Below are 18,833 nucleotides of genomic sequence, written 5' to 3'. Positions count from 1 at the left end.
AAGCGTGAGTAACAGCAGCCCAGATAGCACACTTCTAAGGATATTAACATGAAAATAAAAAGTATTATTTCTTGTACACAAATGTGAATGTTAGCAACATTTGTACCTTGTTGGATAGATGATGACACAAGGAAGTAATTTAAGTAATTTGACTTTGTGTCATACAATTTTTGTTATTAATATGTTGCCAAGTAAACTAAGAGTGCATTTTTTTATCACCACTTGTAAGTTTAGACCCACCTGTTACTTACATCTGATTGTTATTTGGGACAAACTTTCTTTTGACGAACCACTTATTTGTTAGCTATCAGAAAATGATGAAGTAAGTGCCATACAATGAGCTGTTTTTTCTCAATTCGTATTTTTATGTGGAAAATTGTAATTAAAAAAAAACAACAATAAAATCTGATTATCTCGAAATCTACTACTTTTCGGATGGGGTATCATGTGGTCAAATTTATTGCAAATTGCCTCTACTTTAACCCCTTTCAGGGAATACATCTAATTACAGGTCACCCTGTATATATTTCTATGATTATTGTCACATTGAAATGATATTTGATTCTATATATTCCAGCATAGCAAGCTCGAGCATGGGAGATTCGAACAAGTTTAGAGCAAAGTGGTCCTATGTAGTACTCCAGTAGGTGTACATTCAATCTCCACCAAAACCACGTCACTTTGCTTAGTAACTAGAAACATATCTGCATGCCAAGTGCTGATGTTATGGCTTCTGTGTGATAAACGTGTGCACTCGATCTGACTCAGAAAACCACCACTTCACTCAGTGACATGAAATGCTTTTCACATGACAAATACCGATGTTACAGATCCCATCTGACTGTAGTTTCACACTCGAGTTCTGCCGAAAGTTTGCTACTTCCATCGACGACATTAAAATGTTTCTGGCGTGACAAATACTGACGTAACGACTCCCGTGTTGTGGTAGATCCACATTTTATCTCCTGCCATAACACTGCAACTTTCCTTGCTGGTGCAAAACATTCTGATAGAAAGGTATTAATCACAAGAAACTTCCATTTACATGTGGTTTTATGTTTGAATTATCCGCGTGTAACATGCACCACAGGTTTTGTACATGTATACTATGTATATGTGTCTAAAAAGTTCAGTGAATGGTCTGATATATCAACGGCAATATGAGCCAGCTGCACGTGCATGCATGTGGCTATCCAGAGACATGTTGAGAAGAGCCACCTAGCGTGGAGTAGATGTGGCCATCAGGGTAAACCTGCTGCAGGCAGTCGAACATAGTCAGTGTGAGAGGTAGTGTCACAGTGCAATGGAGCAGCAAGTGAACATCAAGTTCTGCTACAAATTGGGAGATGCATGAAATTGTGGAGCAAGTGTACGGGATGGAGGCTGTGAACAGAAAATGCATTCAAGACTGGTTCAAACACTCTTGCGATGGGAAGGAAACAAATGCTTTGCATAAATAACAAATGGAAAAGTGTGGTGCAAAGTGACCTGGATCGTGACACTGAAATTCTGTAGGTGGAGGTGCTTCTTGGCAAGAAAAACAAAGTTTTTATTGCCCCGTAGCAGTTCTGGAGGCTTGCTACGATTCTGTGCTGTTGGCATCCTCTATGGCCGACGTAATTCTTTTCGGAGACTTCAATCTCTCAATTTCATGGACAGACTCCACGCATGGCTTTACACAAGACAAGAACGACACGTACTTCATGGATCACTTCATACATGGCATCAGACTACAACAGCACAATATGTTCAATACACGTAAAGACAATAACCTGGACTACATTCTCTCATCACTCCCTTCAGCACACATCACCCCTTCGAGAAACCTCATCCCTTCGGACCACGAATCGCTGGACACTGTATTCTGGCTCCCAGACCACCTGATGAGTCAACGACCTCCCACCCTCGAAGCCAATACCTTGTTTGGAGCAAAGCAGCCTGGGGTGACATCTGTTCGGCGCTGGATTACATTCCCTGGACAATCCTGGAGAGTGGAAGTGTCGACAAAGCGTGTGACGTGCTGACTGATGTGATTCATGCAGTGATGTTCCACTCAAAAAAACGAAATCAAGCAAATACCCTTCCTGGTTCGACTCTGAGCTCTTACTTGACCTTGGAAACCGAAAAAAGGCCTGGGATCTCAGGAAACATTTTCCTAATGAATACACACGGAAAACTTTCACCGACTTACAACGTCACTCTAAACCAGTGGTTTCCAACTTCAAAAGGTCCGAGGGCCAAAATTATATCCAGCAGTTGATAGGCGGGCTGCATTTTTTTTGGGAAGGAGGGGGGGTTAAAAATTACAAAAATTGTAAGTACTGAACTGAAAATGTAGTACTTTCGCATGACCTAAATTTCTAAAATGAGGCAATAAAACAATGGAATTACAAATCAAAATTGTATAATTACAATTTATTTCACAAAAACCCAATACTTATTGATGAATTGAAAGAAATTAAAGACACACCATACAAATAAGAATCCTATATAGTAAGTGTTCAATGTGAAAATTGAGCCCGATCTGCTTCTTTTATTAAAGGTGTATTTGAATTTCTGTATTTGAAAGTCTCAGAAGGTGAAGCAGTGAAGAATCTCCCAGTCTGCTTCTGTAGCGGTTCTTGATGAACTTCATTAAAGAAAAAAAACAACTTTCACACGTGTATGTGCTGCCGAACATCGATGTCATTCTCTGCCCAAAACTACGAAGGTTTGGAAAGTGTTCCTTTGAAAGGTATTTGAAAAACTCTGGCCCCTTTTCTTGCCTCATTTGAAGGAACACATCGCCTTGCAAATCACGCAATTCAAGTTGTAGAGAAGCTATTTTAATTTACAATCTTACGTTTTTAGGAGATATTGCTCATTTCGATATTTGAACAAACTTTAACAATCAGTCACAGTACAATCCGAGTTGGAACACTGGAAATCTCTTGGTACTTCTTGCGTAGTAAAACAGATCTCTTTAGAGCCGCTCTGCAGTTTGCTTCTGAACACAAAGAGTGAAGCCTTCGCAGAAGCAGACGAGTTCATTCCACATAGCGAAGGGATGGAATGCATGGTGTGATGAGAAAGTTACGTCACTTTAGATTCTTCTGATTATCACTATTGACTGCAAAATCAATACCTGTGATATTGTCTTTCTTCACAGAGCATCCGTTCCTTCAGTAAAAAAAGAACGTATTTTAATAAAAATAAATAAAATTAATGTATTTTGCGAACTGGCTTCGCGGGCCGCAGAAAAACGCAACGGGGGCCGCATGCGGCCCGCGGGCCGCCAGTTGGAAACCCCTGCTCTAAACAATTGCACAAGACCAAATACAGGGAACACATTGGTGCTATCACAAACAATATCAAATCAAATCCCAAACGTTTTTGGTCACTAATCAACTCAAGGAGGCAAAATTTCCGAATACCTTTGACAGTAAAACATAACTCAGTATGTGCAGACAGCCCTGACAAAGCTAATCTTTTTAACTCTGTTATCTCCATAAATACAACCTTGAATTCACCAGCTTCATTCCTTCCCAACCTCCGTCCAGTTTGCTGTCACTCTCTAACGTCTCTCTCCACATCTCCAGAAGAAGTGCAACATATCCTATCTTCAATGCCTCAAAATCGTGCCAATGGTCCTGATGAAATCCCTTCTATTTTCTTAAAAAAACGCTGCTTCTTCTATTGCTATTTCCTTCTCTATTTTATTAAACAGATGCTTCAATGAGGGTACATTTCCAGATTCATGGAGAAATGCAAACGTGATACCATTATATAAATCTGGAGACAAGTGTGCTGTTTCTTCTTATAGGCCTATTTCCCTTCTTTCACCACTTTCTATCGCCTGTGTAAAGATAATAAAGGACCGACTCTACAAATTTACCTCTCCATATATAAATACAGCACAGCACGGCTTCTTACCAGGCAGCTCCTGCTTAACCAACTTAAGCATTTTATTATCTGACGCTATCAACTCTATATCTGAAAACTCTCAACTGGATAAACTCTCAACTCCATAAACCACAATTTCCTGCTTCATAAATTATCCCACCATTTCAATATTCATGGAAACTTTCTCTCTCTGCTCAAGCACTACCTCCAAAAAAGACAACAAAAAGTTGTTCTTTCCGGAATGTCTTCTTCTTATCAAGCTGTATCTTCTGGTGTACCTCAAGGCAGTGTTCTCGGACCTCTTCTCTTCATCCTGTACCTTGATGATCTTCCAGAATATCTTTCCGATTCATGCAAAAACCTTCTCTTGTTCGCTGACGATTGCAAAATATATAGTAAAATCTCCAATTTCAATGACATGACACTTCTGCAAAAGAATTTAGATTCTCTAATAAAGTGGTGTGAATTATGGAACTTAAAACTCAACCCTCAAAAATGTACCATGATGACCTTCTCCTTAAAAACACATTTAATACTAAATATTTCATAAAAAATAATTGTGTTCAAAGAGTTGCCGCACAAAAGGACCTGGGCGTCATATTTGACGAGAAACTTTCCTTTTCTGAGCACATCTCACAAGGGGTTCAATGCGTATGCTGGGTCTTCTCTATCGTTTCATGGAAATAAACAACTTGACTGCCCTCAGCACCTTTTACAAATCTTTTGTGTCACCTAAAATTGAATACTGTTCTCCGATCTGGTCTATGGCATGCCCCTCAAATTCAGATAGACTAAATTCCATCCTAAATTTCTTCCTGGCCATTGTTCAACACCGAATTCCGTCCACAAAACACTTGCAAAAGTCCATCCTCCTGCAAATGTTAAATATCCAATCTCCTCAAGAGAGAGACATAGACTGGCGGAGCATATATTTCTACATAAAATAGTGAATGGCAACATCAGAAGTGACCGCCTTCTTCAGGAAATGCCCGCTCAACAAGAAGCACTCTACTTTTTGCTTCTCAGAAGCCGAGATTGTGCCTCATCCAGTGCTCTCTGTTCCATAGACTGCCCAGTGAATACAATAATCTAGGAAGCGAAATAGACATTTTTGAAAATCTGGACAGTTTTAGAAGAAAGTTAGCTAAAAGTATGTAAGTCTCTTAACCACATGTAATTTTTCTATGTTATTACTTTTTTTTTGTCCTTATGTTCTATAAAATAATTCCAATGTAAAATGGTTAACGCTGTATTTGGAATCTTCTATTAAATAAATAAATCAAATAAATAAACTGAGGATGAGCTATGTTCGGGACGACTGTCGACAAGCAGAACCTGAGACATGATCATGCTAGTGCAACACTTGCTGGCACAAGATGGGCGACTGACTATGATTAATGGCGAAGGAATTGGGCTGAACAACAATGTGTGACAGCGGTTCTGCGATCCATTCCTGAAGAGGCCTTTGCTGACAGTTTCCAGAAGATTTACGAACGTTGCCAAAAGTGTGTTGTGGCAGATGGAGATTATTTTGAAGGCCAATAAAGATAATTTGTTTGTATATTTTGTTTTGATTATTTTCAAATACCATTCACCAAACTTTTTTTGATGCAGGGTGTACTATACAAACATGTATAACATGCACCAAAGTTTCATGGGGAATGGCTGCTATGCTTCTGTACTGAAGTACTGATAAATATGTTAAAATGGGAATGTTGTTAACTATCAAAAGCTAGGATTCTTCTCTGGAATTCAGATCATGGATAACCGAAGAGAATCTTTTCTTAACTTGTTGCTAAGAAAATGTAAAAATGTAACTCACCTGTATTCTTGAAGGTGCTCCACATAACGCCTTTCTGCATAACGTCCAAGAAATAACCTATTTCGGAAAGTCTGCTTAACAGATGCTTCAATATTTTCAACTTCAGGAAGTAGATTCATCTCGACCTTACTCTTTTTAACATAATTGCTCAAATCCTGAGTGGTCTCTCTGTAAACTGGCCCAGCATTTTCCTCTTCTGCCATGGTGCTGGAGAAATTAATGGTACTCACAATTAAGAACTAAATAATATTAGTACATCATCAACTTAATATTCAAGTACAAGAAGTATGTCTTTATTTAAAAAAAAAAAATGCATTGGTCAAAAATGAATGGTAAGACATCAGAAATGTGAAGATGTGGAACAACAAAAAGAGGTAAGAGCATAAAAATGAAGTGTCATTGGCAGAACATAGTAAATATTGCTTTACATGATTTTCCATTGCTGGATAACATTTTAATACACTACTAATTATCAGTGGCGAAGTTCCTATGAGGCTTAGCCTACCCAAAAAAATGTTGAAATTAAAATGTTCTTGTACCCTGTAACAATCAAAGTTCGTTAAAACGAATTAAACTATGTAATCTGAACGTTTGGTTCCGCTGATCCTTCCAGATGTCTCGGCAGTCAGGCCAGAAAGAGGAGAGCATTGACTTCATTGTTTGAGGAATTAAAACAGAAACCATTTTCAAGTTGGACTTATGAAACCAAATGTGCTTACAAAGATAGGCGATGGACACCACATTTAGATATTAAAGTAACAAATGGAGGAAGACAAAATAGAAAGTTTCAGTTTTCTTGGTATAAGAAATATCCTTGGCTAACAGGGTGCTCTAATACAAGTAAGTTATATTGTTATACCTGTATTTTGTATGGGGGTGAAAAAGAATGGTCATAATCTTCTTAACAAAAAATTTTGATAGAAAGGCTGAGACCAAAATAGCTTTGGGGGATATAAACTAAATTGACATTCCCTGTTACAACAGATTCCTCCAAAAGAAGTATGAGCACCCTCAAGAGAGTAAAAAAATATCTCCGTAATTTAATGAAAAATGAAAGATTAAGTTCTCTCAGTACAATAGCCATTGAAAAAAAACTGGTTAAAGAACCTTCTATTGATTAAGGCTTCAAGGACAGAGTAATTGCTACTCTTGCGACTAACACGAATCGACGCATGGACCTGCTGTATAAAAAAATATAAGGTAACCAGATTTTTCAGCCTACCCAGTATTTAAGCCTTAGCTTCCCCACTGCTAATTATATTGAATAACACTTTCCCCACTGCTCTTCATAATTACAATAAGGTGTATAAAAATTATAACTTTTATTAAAAAAATATTTTTTGTATATTTAAATCGGATTTTTTTATATATTTTTAAAAAAGTACACTTAAAATTGCTGGTATGGTTTTTGCCACCATACATGTAGATATACATTTTTTATAGGCTTTTTCTGGTAAATGGATCTGTAAAATATTTGAACAGTTTGATTAAAGGAAATAAAAATATAGGTATGTAAATATACATTTTTTTGTTTCTTGTACTATGTACATAAACCTAGTATGGAAATATTTGTTGAGTGTGTTAAGTGATTCTGATGTCTACCAAATCCTCATGTACACAATTGTTAGATTTTTTTTAAACTGATTTAAATCAGTATCCGTAATTTTAAAAAAAATCACCTGATTTAAATCAGTTTAAATCAATACAGCTTGATTACTAGAGCCTGGAAGTTTGGCAAAATGCCTCTTTTTATCTACTGGATATATTGATAAAATTTTTCCGGATATACGTTTTTTATGTTGTTTCGAATGTTTTAGAAGCCTTTTCATTTTGCCTATTTGAGACCCCACTGCCTATTTTTAATTATAATGCCTTTTTTTGCATTTTTCAATGAAATTGGACCATTTTTTTTAAAAAAAAGTGTGTATATAAATTATTTTTCTCCCAAAAAACGTTGTTGGCATTTATTTTTCTTCCGTTCATTATGTGAATAATTTTCACTTATTTAAGTAATATTGAACTCACGCATGTTTCAACATTGCTGAAGGAGAAAAGTGTGAGAGAAAAGTATTTCATGCTGAGTTAGGATATTGCCTTTCCGTTAACATTTCCTTGTTCATGATTGACTGCTGAAAACCTGTTGCAGAACGTCTTCACAATTACGTCATCACGTCCAGCGTCCGTGTCAGAACGTTATTGACAAGAAACAGCACTGATGCCCAAGGGCCTTTGCATGCATTCCAAAATCAAGTTCTCTATCTTTAGTTTAGTTCTGCACTTTGGAGGGAAACGATCGTGTATTTGTCATCATGCCGAAATTTAGTGTGCCATTAAGTGGTAAGTTACATGGTTACGTGCGTGAATTTGGTGAAAATTGAAATGCTCTTCCCAATGTAGATTTTAACATTTTGCCAGAAATTATAGATAAAAGTAAGCGACTTCCAAATGTGCCTTTTTTTGTTTATTTTGCCTTTTTTTCATTTTTAGTGCCTATTTTCCACATTATAAATGCCTTTTTGCCTGCCTATTTTAACGAAAATAAATGCCTGAACTTCTGGGCTCTATTGATTACAATGGATGCAATTAATGAAGAGGTGGGGAAGAAGATAGGAAAGGAAGAGATGAAGGTGCTGTTGTTCACTGATGACTTATTAATATGTTTTTTTTGTTGTTGACTGATTAGGTGTTTTAAGTCCACTTTATGCACAGTACGGCTAATCGGGACTCGACCTACAGTTTAAAGCTGAATCTGAACCACTATGTGCCTCCACCAGGTATAGAACCCGGGACCCCTTCATTACAAGGTGACGACGCTTAGTAATATGAGGAAACATTGAAGAAGTACAGAGACAGCTTGATAGTTGGAAGGAAATCAGAATAGCAGGAATGAAATTCAGTGCAGAAAAGAACAAGGTGCTAATATCAACAACAAACAGAGCCAGAAATGTACCAAGAATAAAGATGAACACGGAAGAGTTGGGGATAGTGAAGAGCTTCAAATATCTAGGAAGCATAATTGAGAGACGTGGAAGAATAGATGAGGAGGTAGAGGACGACAAATGGGTGGTGGACTCTATCAAAGCGTTCGAAGATTAATATGGAACAGGGATGTACTTGTGAAATGCAAGAAGGTAATGTGTAAAACATACTATGTTCCAATAATTACATACGGAGCAGAGACTTGGACAATGGCAAGAGAGAGAGACAAAAGAAAGATGCAGGCAGTAGAGATGACATTTTTAAGCAGTATGTGGGGGAAGACTAGAAGGAATAGAATAAGGAATGAGATCTGACAGACAGTGGGGGTGGTGAAGCTTCAGGACAGGATAGATCAGGCACAGATGGGAGGGTTAGGACACATGAAGAGGATGGATGTAGAAAGACTCCCAGTAAGAGCTTACAATGCACAAGGAGTAGGAGTAAGGCCAAAGGGGAGACCAAGATGTTGGTGGAAAGAGCAGATAGTGGAGAATGTTAGAAGAGGACAAGATTGGAACACCATGGAAAGAGAGTAGATGACAAGTCCTACAGTTAACAATTTTCTCAAATATTTTAAGATTAAAATCTGCCCAAAGGGGAAAACTTAAAGGAACACTAGAAAAATTTTACTCTGAAACTAGCCTGGTGAAGGATGATCGGATTTTTTAAAAAAATCACCCATACAAGTTCTGGAAAGGATTTCAAGATTCAGAATTAATGTCAATCTTATTTTCAGCTACTAATATTTTACAGTGTGAGGGAGGTTGACATTTTCTATGTGGTTCATACTAGAAGTAGACTATCGCTAACAGACTGCAAACGCCACTGTCATTTTTGATTTGTAGGCTACCTTACTAATTTCATTGACTCAAACCTTCACTATGGCAGATATCACATCAGAATTATGTTGGGCCCTATGTTCACACTGCACATGTGCCTTGTTATTTGATTGATTTGGTTTGTTTTTCACTTGGCTCATTTGCTTTCCTGCCACTTTTAGAAAACCGCGAAGATTATCATAAATGGTACGATGAGATGGAGGAAGGGATAATCCCACACATACGGGATGACACAAGAGGAGCCCAACAGAGGTCCAGGCGCCAGAACCTCGGTAGTTGCAGAATGCAGTCCAAAGTGTACTTAGGCTTGCCAACTTTAAATAATAAAATTCCGGGTGATTTCTTTACAGCCATCGAACCCTTTACGTGAAATTGGGTACTTATCCGATAAGGCTCAAACACCTCTCACTCGTTTATTTCCTTAATTCTTTAAGGTGAAGTTATGCCCTTTTCCATAAAATAGTGTCAACTTTTCATATTACGAGTCATTATTTGATTTGATTTTTAAATTTTGGGTGCGTCAGCACTAAGGCTATTTTGCACCCATCAAACTATACGGGGTCCAGCCCCTTATCTTTACACATAACAACTCTAACGTTGCTTAATTAAAATCATAAAATATTAAAATGTTCTGACTTTCGTTAAAAGCTGAGGCTGCAAAGAACACTCAGCACACATAAGGACAAAAGAACAGGACAATACAAACAAAATTATACTGGCCATAGGGCCAGTCGCCAGAGCCTCGTTAGTCTTCAGTCCAGGGTGTACTAACATGGAAGTGAGGTTGACATTTGGGTGTACTACGTGGAAGATCACCCCTTACACCCCACGAGTCATTATTTGTCTTCCTTGTTATGCTTGGTAAGTCATGGATCGTCGTGCTTGTGTTTTGTCGATTTGGAGTGGGTATGTAGTGTTTCAACCTTCTTAACCAAAAAATACCTACTTTCGTGTTCATTATGTCATCATAAACCATTGACGGATAGCCCCAAAAACCATTGATGGATAGCCCCACGGACCATTTCCGGCAAGGTTAGGTTAGGTTGGGTTAGGTAAGCAGTTGAAAAAAAAAAAATTTAAAAATTCTCATAAAGAAAAGGCACGTTTGGAAACACTGGTGAGACCGAGTGACTTTCGACGCTCGCGCCATCTGCACGTACATAATGCAAACAATGGCCTAATGTTACAGAAGATGCAAGTTCCTTACGTAACAACTGATTATTTATTGTTCTGCAGCATTCTATGGTGAAGTTTTTAGTTTCCGCGAAAGAAAATACCTCGAAGAACCTCGACAATGATACAGAAAGTGATTTCAGTAAGTAGTTTCTCCTGTAAATTTGAAGAAATCCGTTCGGGCGATATCAGATAGTTACCTGAAATTGTTCTGAAAGGCTAATCTCCTCAACATCAGCTGTTATCGGTTTGTGGTCTTGCTACTGTGAATACAAAATTGAATCACCTTCACTAAAACACCCTAGCAACTAAAATTTGGGTATAATTTAACAATACAGGGAATTTCTCCAATTTGTTTGAATTTTCGGTTACTTACTAATTTGGGTCTCCTAATCACGAATCTGCACTTAAAATTTGGCGCTCGCGTATAAATTTGGCGCTTATTTGGGGGCAGGTGAATCCGGCCACCTTCTAACATGCCCTTAACAGGGAGTCTATAGATATAGGCGGGGCCGCGATAGCGGTTGGGGGCGGTAGGTCGATTACCCCAGGGGCGGAGCCCGGAACCGGCGGGAAATTCGGAAATCGAGGGTGTGGAAATAAGAACTTAATTTCGATTATTTTGCTATTTCCACGTGTGAGCGCCAAATTTTGACTGCAGATTCGTGATTAGGGGGCCAAAATTAGTGAGTATGCCGAATTTCAAACAAAATGGAGAAATTCCCTGTATTGTAAAATCGCTCCAAAATTTGGAATTAAACAAAAAAATCCATACACAGACACTTATGAAGCCATAATACTACAACAAAATTGTTCAAAATGAAGTACCATAAAAATAAAATTGGCTACATTGAAGATGACGGGAGTGTTCCCCGATTTGTTTGAAATTTTGTATACTTTCTACATGAGGCCTCCTGAACACGAATCTGACAGATTTTCCCGGTCACGTCTGTAACTTGAAAATTTCACGTAACGTTAGGTTAGGTTACGTTAGATATATCGCCTTTATGAAAAGCAATATATTACACCTTACATACGTAATATCCAAATTTCAGTGACCGGGACATCACAACCTCTGATACTTCATCCGGAAAACTTATTGGTTAGTAAATAAATCGGAGAATACTCCCGTCACCTTCAATTGCTCCATAAAATTAACGAAGGTATACGCACCGAAGGCTATTGTCCGTCGAAGAATTAATTTTCAACAAAAAACATGAATTTCCACATGACAGAAAACACCTTCCAGATGTTAGACAATGCTACAGGACCTTATTACCGTAAGTAGTTTCTTGTGTAAAAATGAAGAAATCTGTTTGTGGAATAGTAAATTAGTACCAATGTTCCAATATCCTTATAACATTATTGGTATCAGAAATATTACCAAAAATAACATAGGGAAAAGCTGAAGACAGACACTCGTGACATCAATACATAAACATACAAAAAAATGAGGAATGTATTTCTGATAGTCACTTTCACTTCAACAAACCAAATAGAACAACATATGGATAGAAAACAGGCAGAAGAATTGTCAAACTTTTCCGGTGGTGGCGATACTCTTGTTGGGTCCCGAAAAGAATCTCTCTCTTCCTTTGGTCATCCTAAGCTCGCTTAATTCGATAATAAAAATGTGTTTAGTAAAGTTTTCAGATTATGTAGAAAGTCATAAGTATCCGAAAATTACATTATTCCGAACCTAAGACTAATCACTTGCTAAAACTCAAAATATCACTACACGGCGCGGCGCCCAATATAAGGCGCAAATATCATGGCGGAGGCACCTTTCGTCTATCTATAAAGGAATTCTATTTCGTTCATCCCTGAGCAGACGTCGTTTTACCATTCTATGGTTTTACCAAGTTTTCCAAGGGCGGAGGGTGAGGTCGGGATATTCTAATAAAAGTTACAAAATGTGAAAATGAGTGAAATTATACAAATTTATTGAAATATTAGAAATGATTTATATGATTACATACTTGTTTATGTATGTGAATTGAATGTATTCTGGAACAAGTTATTACATGTTCTGTTCACCGTATTCGTGGCAAGTATATAATACTTGAGTCGTAGAGAAAATATACTTTCAAGGAGATTGATTAGTAACAAAATTAAATTAACACAACACCACATGATGCTGGGTGGACGAACAGTCAAGGAACTGAGCATAAAATAACTTATGCTCGACTTTATGTGCAGATATCGATATTCTGGCAACATTGGACTCAGCTGTGTTGGTTTGTTATGAATGTGTTGAGTTCCCTTCAATTCTGAGATTGTCCTTTCTGATAAAAATAATGAAACATTGCGACAATAGATATGGAAACAGGAAAGGATGTCTACCACTTGTGGATTCAATATGCTACGAAGGTAAAGGTTTCCTGCACAAACAGAAAAAAATATTTTTGTCCCATTATGTGATAGGTCGCCTAATCAGATCTCGAATGACGATTTGTAAATGCCCCTTTGTACTTGAATTTTATTATTTCAGACTACAGATTCCCCAACTTTCGAGAAATGGAAATGCTTTTTACTCAAGCTTGGGACTGCGGAGCCCCGGTATTTTTCCTCTGCTCTTGTCTATTATTAAGTGTAAAATTATGTACATGCACTCGATGAGATTTAACAATTTCGGAACGAGTTTACAATACCGGACCACTCTCCAATTTCTATGAAATTTCGCCTACTCACTAATTGTGAACTCCTAATCACGAATCTGCATGTAATAATTGGCGGTCAAGTATGGAAATCGAGAAAAAAACGAAATAAACTATGTTTTCTTAACGTTACGTTACCCTACCATAAGAACAATAGCTCCACGGAAGACGCCATTTTTCCAACATGAAGAAATCAACAGGCAAGACAAGGTATAGTTCTCTTAGCTAAAACATTAATTTTTCTTTGTATTTATGCTAACGAAACCTAACCTAACAGGCCTAACCTAACCTCGTAGGCATTCCTCGTCTGACGTCAGCAAGATTGTTGTGCGTAAAGAAAGACCATTAACGAATTGCGAAAGAAAGGTGGTTCCGAATTGCTGTGTATGGACAATCACCGTGGTAAATCGCAAGGTTATTTTACAAGTTCTACACGTAAATGTACAATTTTAACAAGTGACCGCCAAATATGAACTACAGATACGTCATCAGGACACCGAAATTAGTAAGTAGACAAAATTTTATAGAAATTGGAGAGTGGTCCGGTATTGTAAACTCATGCCATTTCTGACAAGTACCCATAGATTGTGAAACAATAGCACACGTACAACTTTTAGCTTTTCTGATATTCTTGTAGAATCAGAAAATAAATAAGATCCTATTACAAATGCCTGGCAGCATTCATAAGAAAAGAACTATCCCTGCCCTAAATTTATTGATCAAGTGTAGTTGCCTTTGGACTACTTTAGTATAGGTGAAACACCTATAAATCATTTATTGGTATATTTCGCACTTTTTTACATTGCGAAGGTACTATTCTGCATTGCGGAACATTTCTTTATGTTTAATAATGAATTTCTAACGAAAATAATATCTATGGTAACATTATAGTATAAGGGTAAACGGATTTCTTCAAATTTACAGGAGAAAGTACTTACGGAAATCATTTTCTGTAGCGTTGTGGAAGTTTGTGAATCTAGTTTTGATCCATTTTAATGCGAAAACGTCTTTTTCTGTGAAAATTTCTGTCCGACACGCTGTTTCTGCTGCCGCCATTTGCTTTCTGGGTAACACTTTACTATACCGGAGATGGATTTCTTCAAATTTACAGAGGAGAAAGTAGTTACGCAAATCATTTTCTGTAGCGTTGTTGATGTTCGGGAATGTAGTTTTGATCCATTTTAATGCGAATGCATGTGGTTTTCTACGAAAATCTATTTCTGATTCACTATTGCTGCTGCCGCCATTTGCTTTCTGCACTAGAGCACAATACGGATATTGCTTCTGCTACAAGCCGATGTTGTCCGTATATTCTAAATTGAACGAAAGGAGTGCTAGTGGAACCTAACCTAGTAGGCATACCTTGTCCCTGTGATGGTTCGTGAGGCTATCATGAATTTTTGGGCTAACATCAATGGTTTTGGGGGCTACCCGTGGATGGTTTGTGGGAAATAAGGAACAACAGTAAGTACTCGTTAATGTAAGAAATATACATTATTTTCGTTATAAATTCATTATTTCACCCTAGGAAATGTTTCGCAATGCAGAAATAGTATGTTAGCAATGTAAAAAAGTGCGAAATATATGATTTATAGTTGTTTCCCTTATACTATAATAGTACCATTACTATTTCTTACGTTTACGAGTACTTACTGTTATTCGTTATTTCGATTCTGTAACACACATTATGGCGATAGCGTACTTTGAAACACTTACTGGGGGTTACGTCATGTCTTTCCCTCACAAAATTTAGTTGAATTACTGACCTCAGTTGAATGACTGCCCTTGTTTCTTTTTCTTAAAATGTTTTGTAAAATGCTGTTCCATGGAGTAGAGTTACAAATACATGTTTAATTTTGTATTCAGTTTTTTTATATTTTTTTATAACAATTCGATTTAATGGAAACAAGTTTATAAAGTAGTCTCACACAAATAAGTACCGTACTGGCAAGGGGACAGAATGATCCAATATATTTTTCTGTAATAACTAGACCTCTTTTTTTAGGTTAGAATCCTATTTGCGTATGTTGATTTTATTTTTAATCTACAGATTTCAATGATTTACGTAATATAAAATTGTTTCCAGCTTGTGGGAAACTCAACAGAGATATTTCATCCCAAATTATGGTCTGTGTAAGTAAAATCCTGCCATTTTGGAGTACTTTCTCCACTTTTTATTAGTAAAAACGTGGTTGTATGCACACTCAAATAGTGAAAGAACACTTGCAAAAGATAACACCATCAAACACAACAAGAATTGCTACCAGCTCCAAACATAATGACTTAAAGTTATAAACACCAATAAATCTTACACTCCTAATGATAATTTTACTTCTATTTTGGTTTCATAAGTTTTCAATCCTTCATATATTTTTTATTAATGAAATGGTGGGCAATGTCTCTTCTGCTGCTGTTGTGGAATGTCGTGTTGGGTGCTATATACACTTCTGCTTCCTGCTAAGCTAAGAGATTTACTTTACTTCACAATAACTATCTCCTTGACCTAATAACAACTGTAAACAGTCATGAACAACTTAACCTTCATAAACCGTGCAAAATAATTAATTTTCTTGAGGAGTTACAGAGGGTCAAGGGTACTGCCTATTTTTCCCTTTTACATGACAATGAGAAACACGAAGTTACCTCTGCGTTTCATTTATTTATTGAGAAAATTTCAGATACAGCACGTAGCCATTTTACACTGAAATCGGTAACAATCAAAACAACAAAAAGGAATAAAAATAAAAATAACAAAATAAGTCAAGATACGAGGGTGGTTTGAAAAGTTCTCGGAATGGAATAGAAAGAAACGACTTACAACAGTGATTTTTTTTTATTTTTCAATGTAGTCTCCCTGTACACGAATGCACTTGGTCCGGCAATGTTCCAATGCCTTGATCCCATCTCGAAAATTAGATTCCTCCAGGCCTGTGAAATACGTGTCAACTTCGGCTATTAGTTCTTCCTTTGAAGAGAATCTCTGTCCACCGAGGAAACTTTTGAGTTTGGGGAAAAGATGGAAGTCTGAGGGAGCCAAATCAGGTGAATAAGGCGGATGTGGCAACAATTCGTAACCAAGTTCATGAATTTTTGCCATAGCAATGACACTTGTGTGAGGGCTCGCATTGTCCTGATGCAAGATGATTTTCTTTCTTGCCAAACCTGGCCTCTTTTCCCGTATCTTATGCTTTAGTTGGTCGAGGAGATTAGCGTAGTATTGTCCCGTAGTTCTTTGACCAGTGGGAAGATAATCGATCAACAGAATCCCTTTCGCATCCCAAAACACTGACGCCATTACCTTTCCGGCCGACCGTATTGCCTTTGCTTTCTTTGGTGGTGGTGAATCAACATGTTTCCACTTTTTTGACTGTTGTTTTGTCTCTGGGGTATAGTAGTGGACCCACGTTTCATCTGTTGTCACAAACCGGTGTAAAATATCTGTTTGGTTTCTCTTAAAACGAGTCAAACATTGTTCGGAAATGTCCACTCTGATGCGTTTATGGTCCTGTGTTAAAGCATCTTGCAGATAATTTTCTCATATCCAATTCAACTGTTAAAATGTGATACGCCCGTTCGGATGATATTCCTATAGCTTCAGCAATTTCACGCACTTTCAGTCGGCGATCCTCCATGACCAATTTATGCACTTTTTCAATAATTTCTGGGGTAGTAGCACATTTTGGGCGACCACTACGTGGATCATCTTCTAAGCTGTCCCGACCAAATTTAAACTTGTTTGTCCACTTTGCAACAGTTGAATATGAAGGAGCAGAGTCCCCCAGTGTGTTCAGAAAATCGGCATGAATTTCCTTTGCTTTCATACCTTTCTTTACGAAGTACTTAATCACTGCTCGAATCTCGATTTTTTTCCATCTTCACAAAGCACTGCACGGGAACAACTTCAAAGTGACGTCCGCACCACAGATCTCTACCCAGAACACTGACGCGCCACGTGTTTATTAATAAAGGATGGCCTATTACTATGCGGGAACCTCGTTGTCCTAGCACTGACATCTGGTGGGGATTCCGAGAACTTTTCAAACCACCCTCGTAGCACAATTAAATATTATTTAGCAACATATGTTCTGATGGTTGACCGAAAGGCGTACTCTGTGGAAAATACATCAGAACTTGATGGGAGGTCGTTATATTGAGTGAAAAGTCTGTGGAAGAGCGATCTTTTTTGAATTTCTAGTCTAGGCTTTTTTGTGTAAAATAGATTTGTGTTGCATGCATAGGCATTCGAAAGTGCAATTCCTGGAGGAGCGTGTTGCAACGGATTTTGCCATTGACCTAAAATCATTCAGTAAGTGGCGCTGATAGGGAGTCTGTAAGTTTAGAAAGGACAGGAGATGTGGTGTTGAAAAATTGCGTAATGAGGGAACCCTGTAACGAACTATAGCAAGGAAAAAGTTTAGAACAGAATCGATTCTGGAGAGCTGAGTGGGACATGCCATGGTCCAGACAGGAGAGCAGTATTCTATTATTGGGGAAATGAATGATTTGAAGTACTAGGTGAGGGCTGAGATGTCAGTAATTTCGGTGAAACGATACAGTAAACCTAAGAGACGCATAGCCTTTTTTGTCGTACCTGTAATATGTTCTTCAAATGTGAGTGAGAAAACAGGCCTAGGTCTCTATGAGAGGATACTGCTTTGATGTTATTGCCAGAGATGGAGTAAGATGACTTTAACAGGTTCTTTTTTTAGAGAGATGGTGAGAGTAGTACATTTTTCAAGATTTAGTGTAAGTTTCCATGTCAGGCACCATGAAAAAAACGTTTTTATGTCATTCTGGAGAAGATGAGTATCGTTGGAAGTGGTGATTTCTCTGAAAATCTTACAGTCATCTGCGAAAAGAAGGTAATTACTAGAGGCAGCTGTGAGATGGTTGGTAACGTCATCGACAAATAATATGAACAAGAGGGGTCTTAGAACACTGCCTTGTGGTACTCCAGAAAGGACGGGAAGAAAGTTAGATAGAGTTCCTGGAAGGACTACACGTTGTTGGCGATCGCTAAGGTAATCTGTGAGCAAGTTAAGAAAGTTACCATGAATGTTGAATCTATTGCATAATTTGTGAATCAAAAGACGATGACTGACAGTATCGAAAGCTTTGGCTAGATCAAGGTATATAGTGTCCATTTGTGAATTGTTTGAAGTACATTTCATAGCATGTGAGAGAAAAACAGACAGGTTCGTAAGACAGGAACTACCAGAAAGAAAACCATGTTCATTTGAGCTTAGGTACGGAGAAACAAATTTATATAGCTTGTCTTTGATGATTTTTTCACAATGCTGGACAGAGGAGAGAGTAATGAGATTGGTCATAGGAAGAAACAAGGTTTTTGTTGCCATTTTTGTGAATGGGAGTGATGTTAGCTTGCTTCCAAGTGTGAGGAAAGACACCCTCCGAGAAACATCTATTCAGAAGAATGCAGAGGGGATAAGAAAGGGATTCCCCAGTTTTCTTCAGGAACAT

At 37.7% G+C, this 18,833-nt stretch overlaps 2 protein-coding genes across 8 annotated transcripts in view; one reads left to right on the top strand and one right to left on the bottom strand.

Moving 5' to 3' along the window:
* Nucleotides 1-12,479, bottom strand: part of LOC146000520 (uncharacterized) — a 45,973-nt gene extending 33,494 nt beyond the window's left edge. The window contains exons 1-3 of one of the 4 annotated variants that reach the window (XM_083138262.1): nucleotides 11,869-12,479; nucleotides 10,896-10,958; nucleotides 5,705-5,911 (exon numbers count right to left, since the gene is read on the bottom strand). In XM_083138262.1, coding sequence (XP_082994388.1) covers nucleotides 5,705-5,911; nucleotides 10,896-10,930 — 242 coding nt within the window. In that variant the 5' untranslated portion in view covers nucleotides 10,931-10,958; nucleotides 11,869-12,479. The remainder of the gene's footprint in view (nucleotides 1-5,704; nucleotides 5,912-10,895; nucleotides 10,959-11,868) is intronic. The other 3 variants (XM_083138263.1, XM_083138264.1, XM_083138265.1) reach the window with 3 other exon arrangements.
* Nucleotides 12,480-12,533: 54 nt separating this feature from the next.
* The window catches only part of LOC146000511 (neurobeachin-like protein 1), a 723,922-nt gene continuing 717,622 nt past the window's right edge, over nucleotides 12,534-18,833 (top strand). For 3 of the 4 annotated variants that reach the window (XM_083138253.1, XM_083138251.1, XM_083138249.1), the window contains exon 1: nucleotides 12,920-13,065. In XM_083138253.1, the coding sequence (XP_082994379.1) occupies nucleotides 13,015-13,065 (51 nt within the window). In that variant the 5' untranslated portion in view covers nucleotides 12,920-13,014. Of the gene's footprint in view, nucleotides 12,581-12,919; nucleotides 13,066-18,833 lie in introns of those variants that run through there. The other variant, XM_083138250.1, reaches the window with a different exon arrangement.

The sequence above is a fragment of the Lepisma saccharinum genome, chromosome 16 (assembly GCF_977018435.1).
Source record: "Lepisma saccharinum chromosome 16, izLepSacc3.1, whole genome shotgun sequence".
NCBI lineage: Eukaryota > Metazoa > Arthropoda > Insecta > Zygentoma > Lepismatidae > Lepisma > Lepisma saccharinum.
The sequence above is the reverse complement of the archived record's forward strand: the minus strand, read 5'-3'. Positions and strand labels throughout refer to the sequence as shown.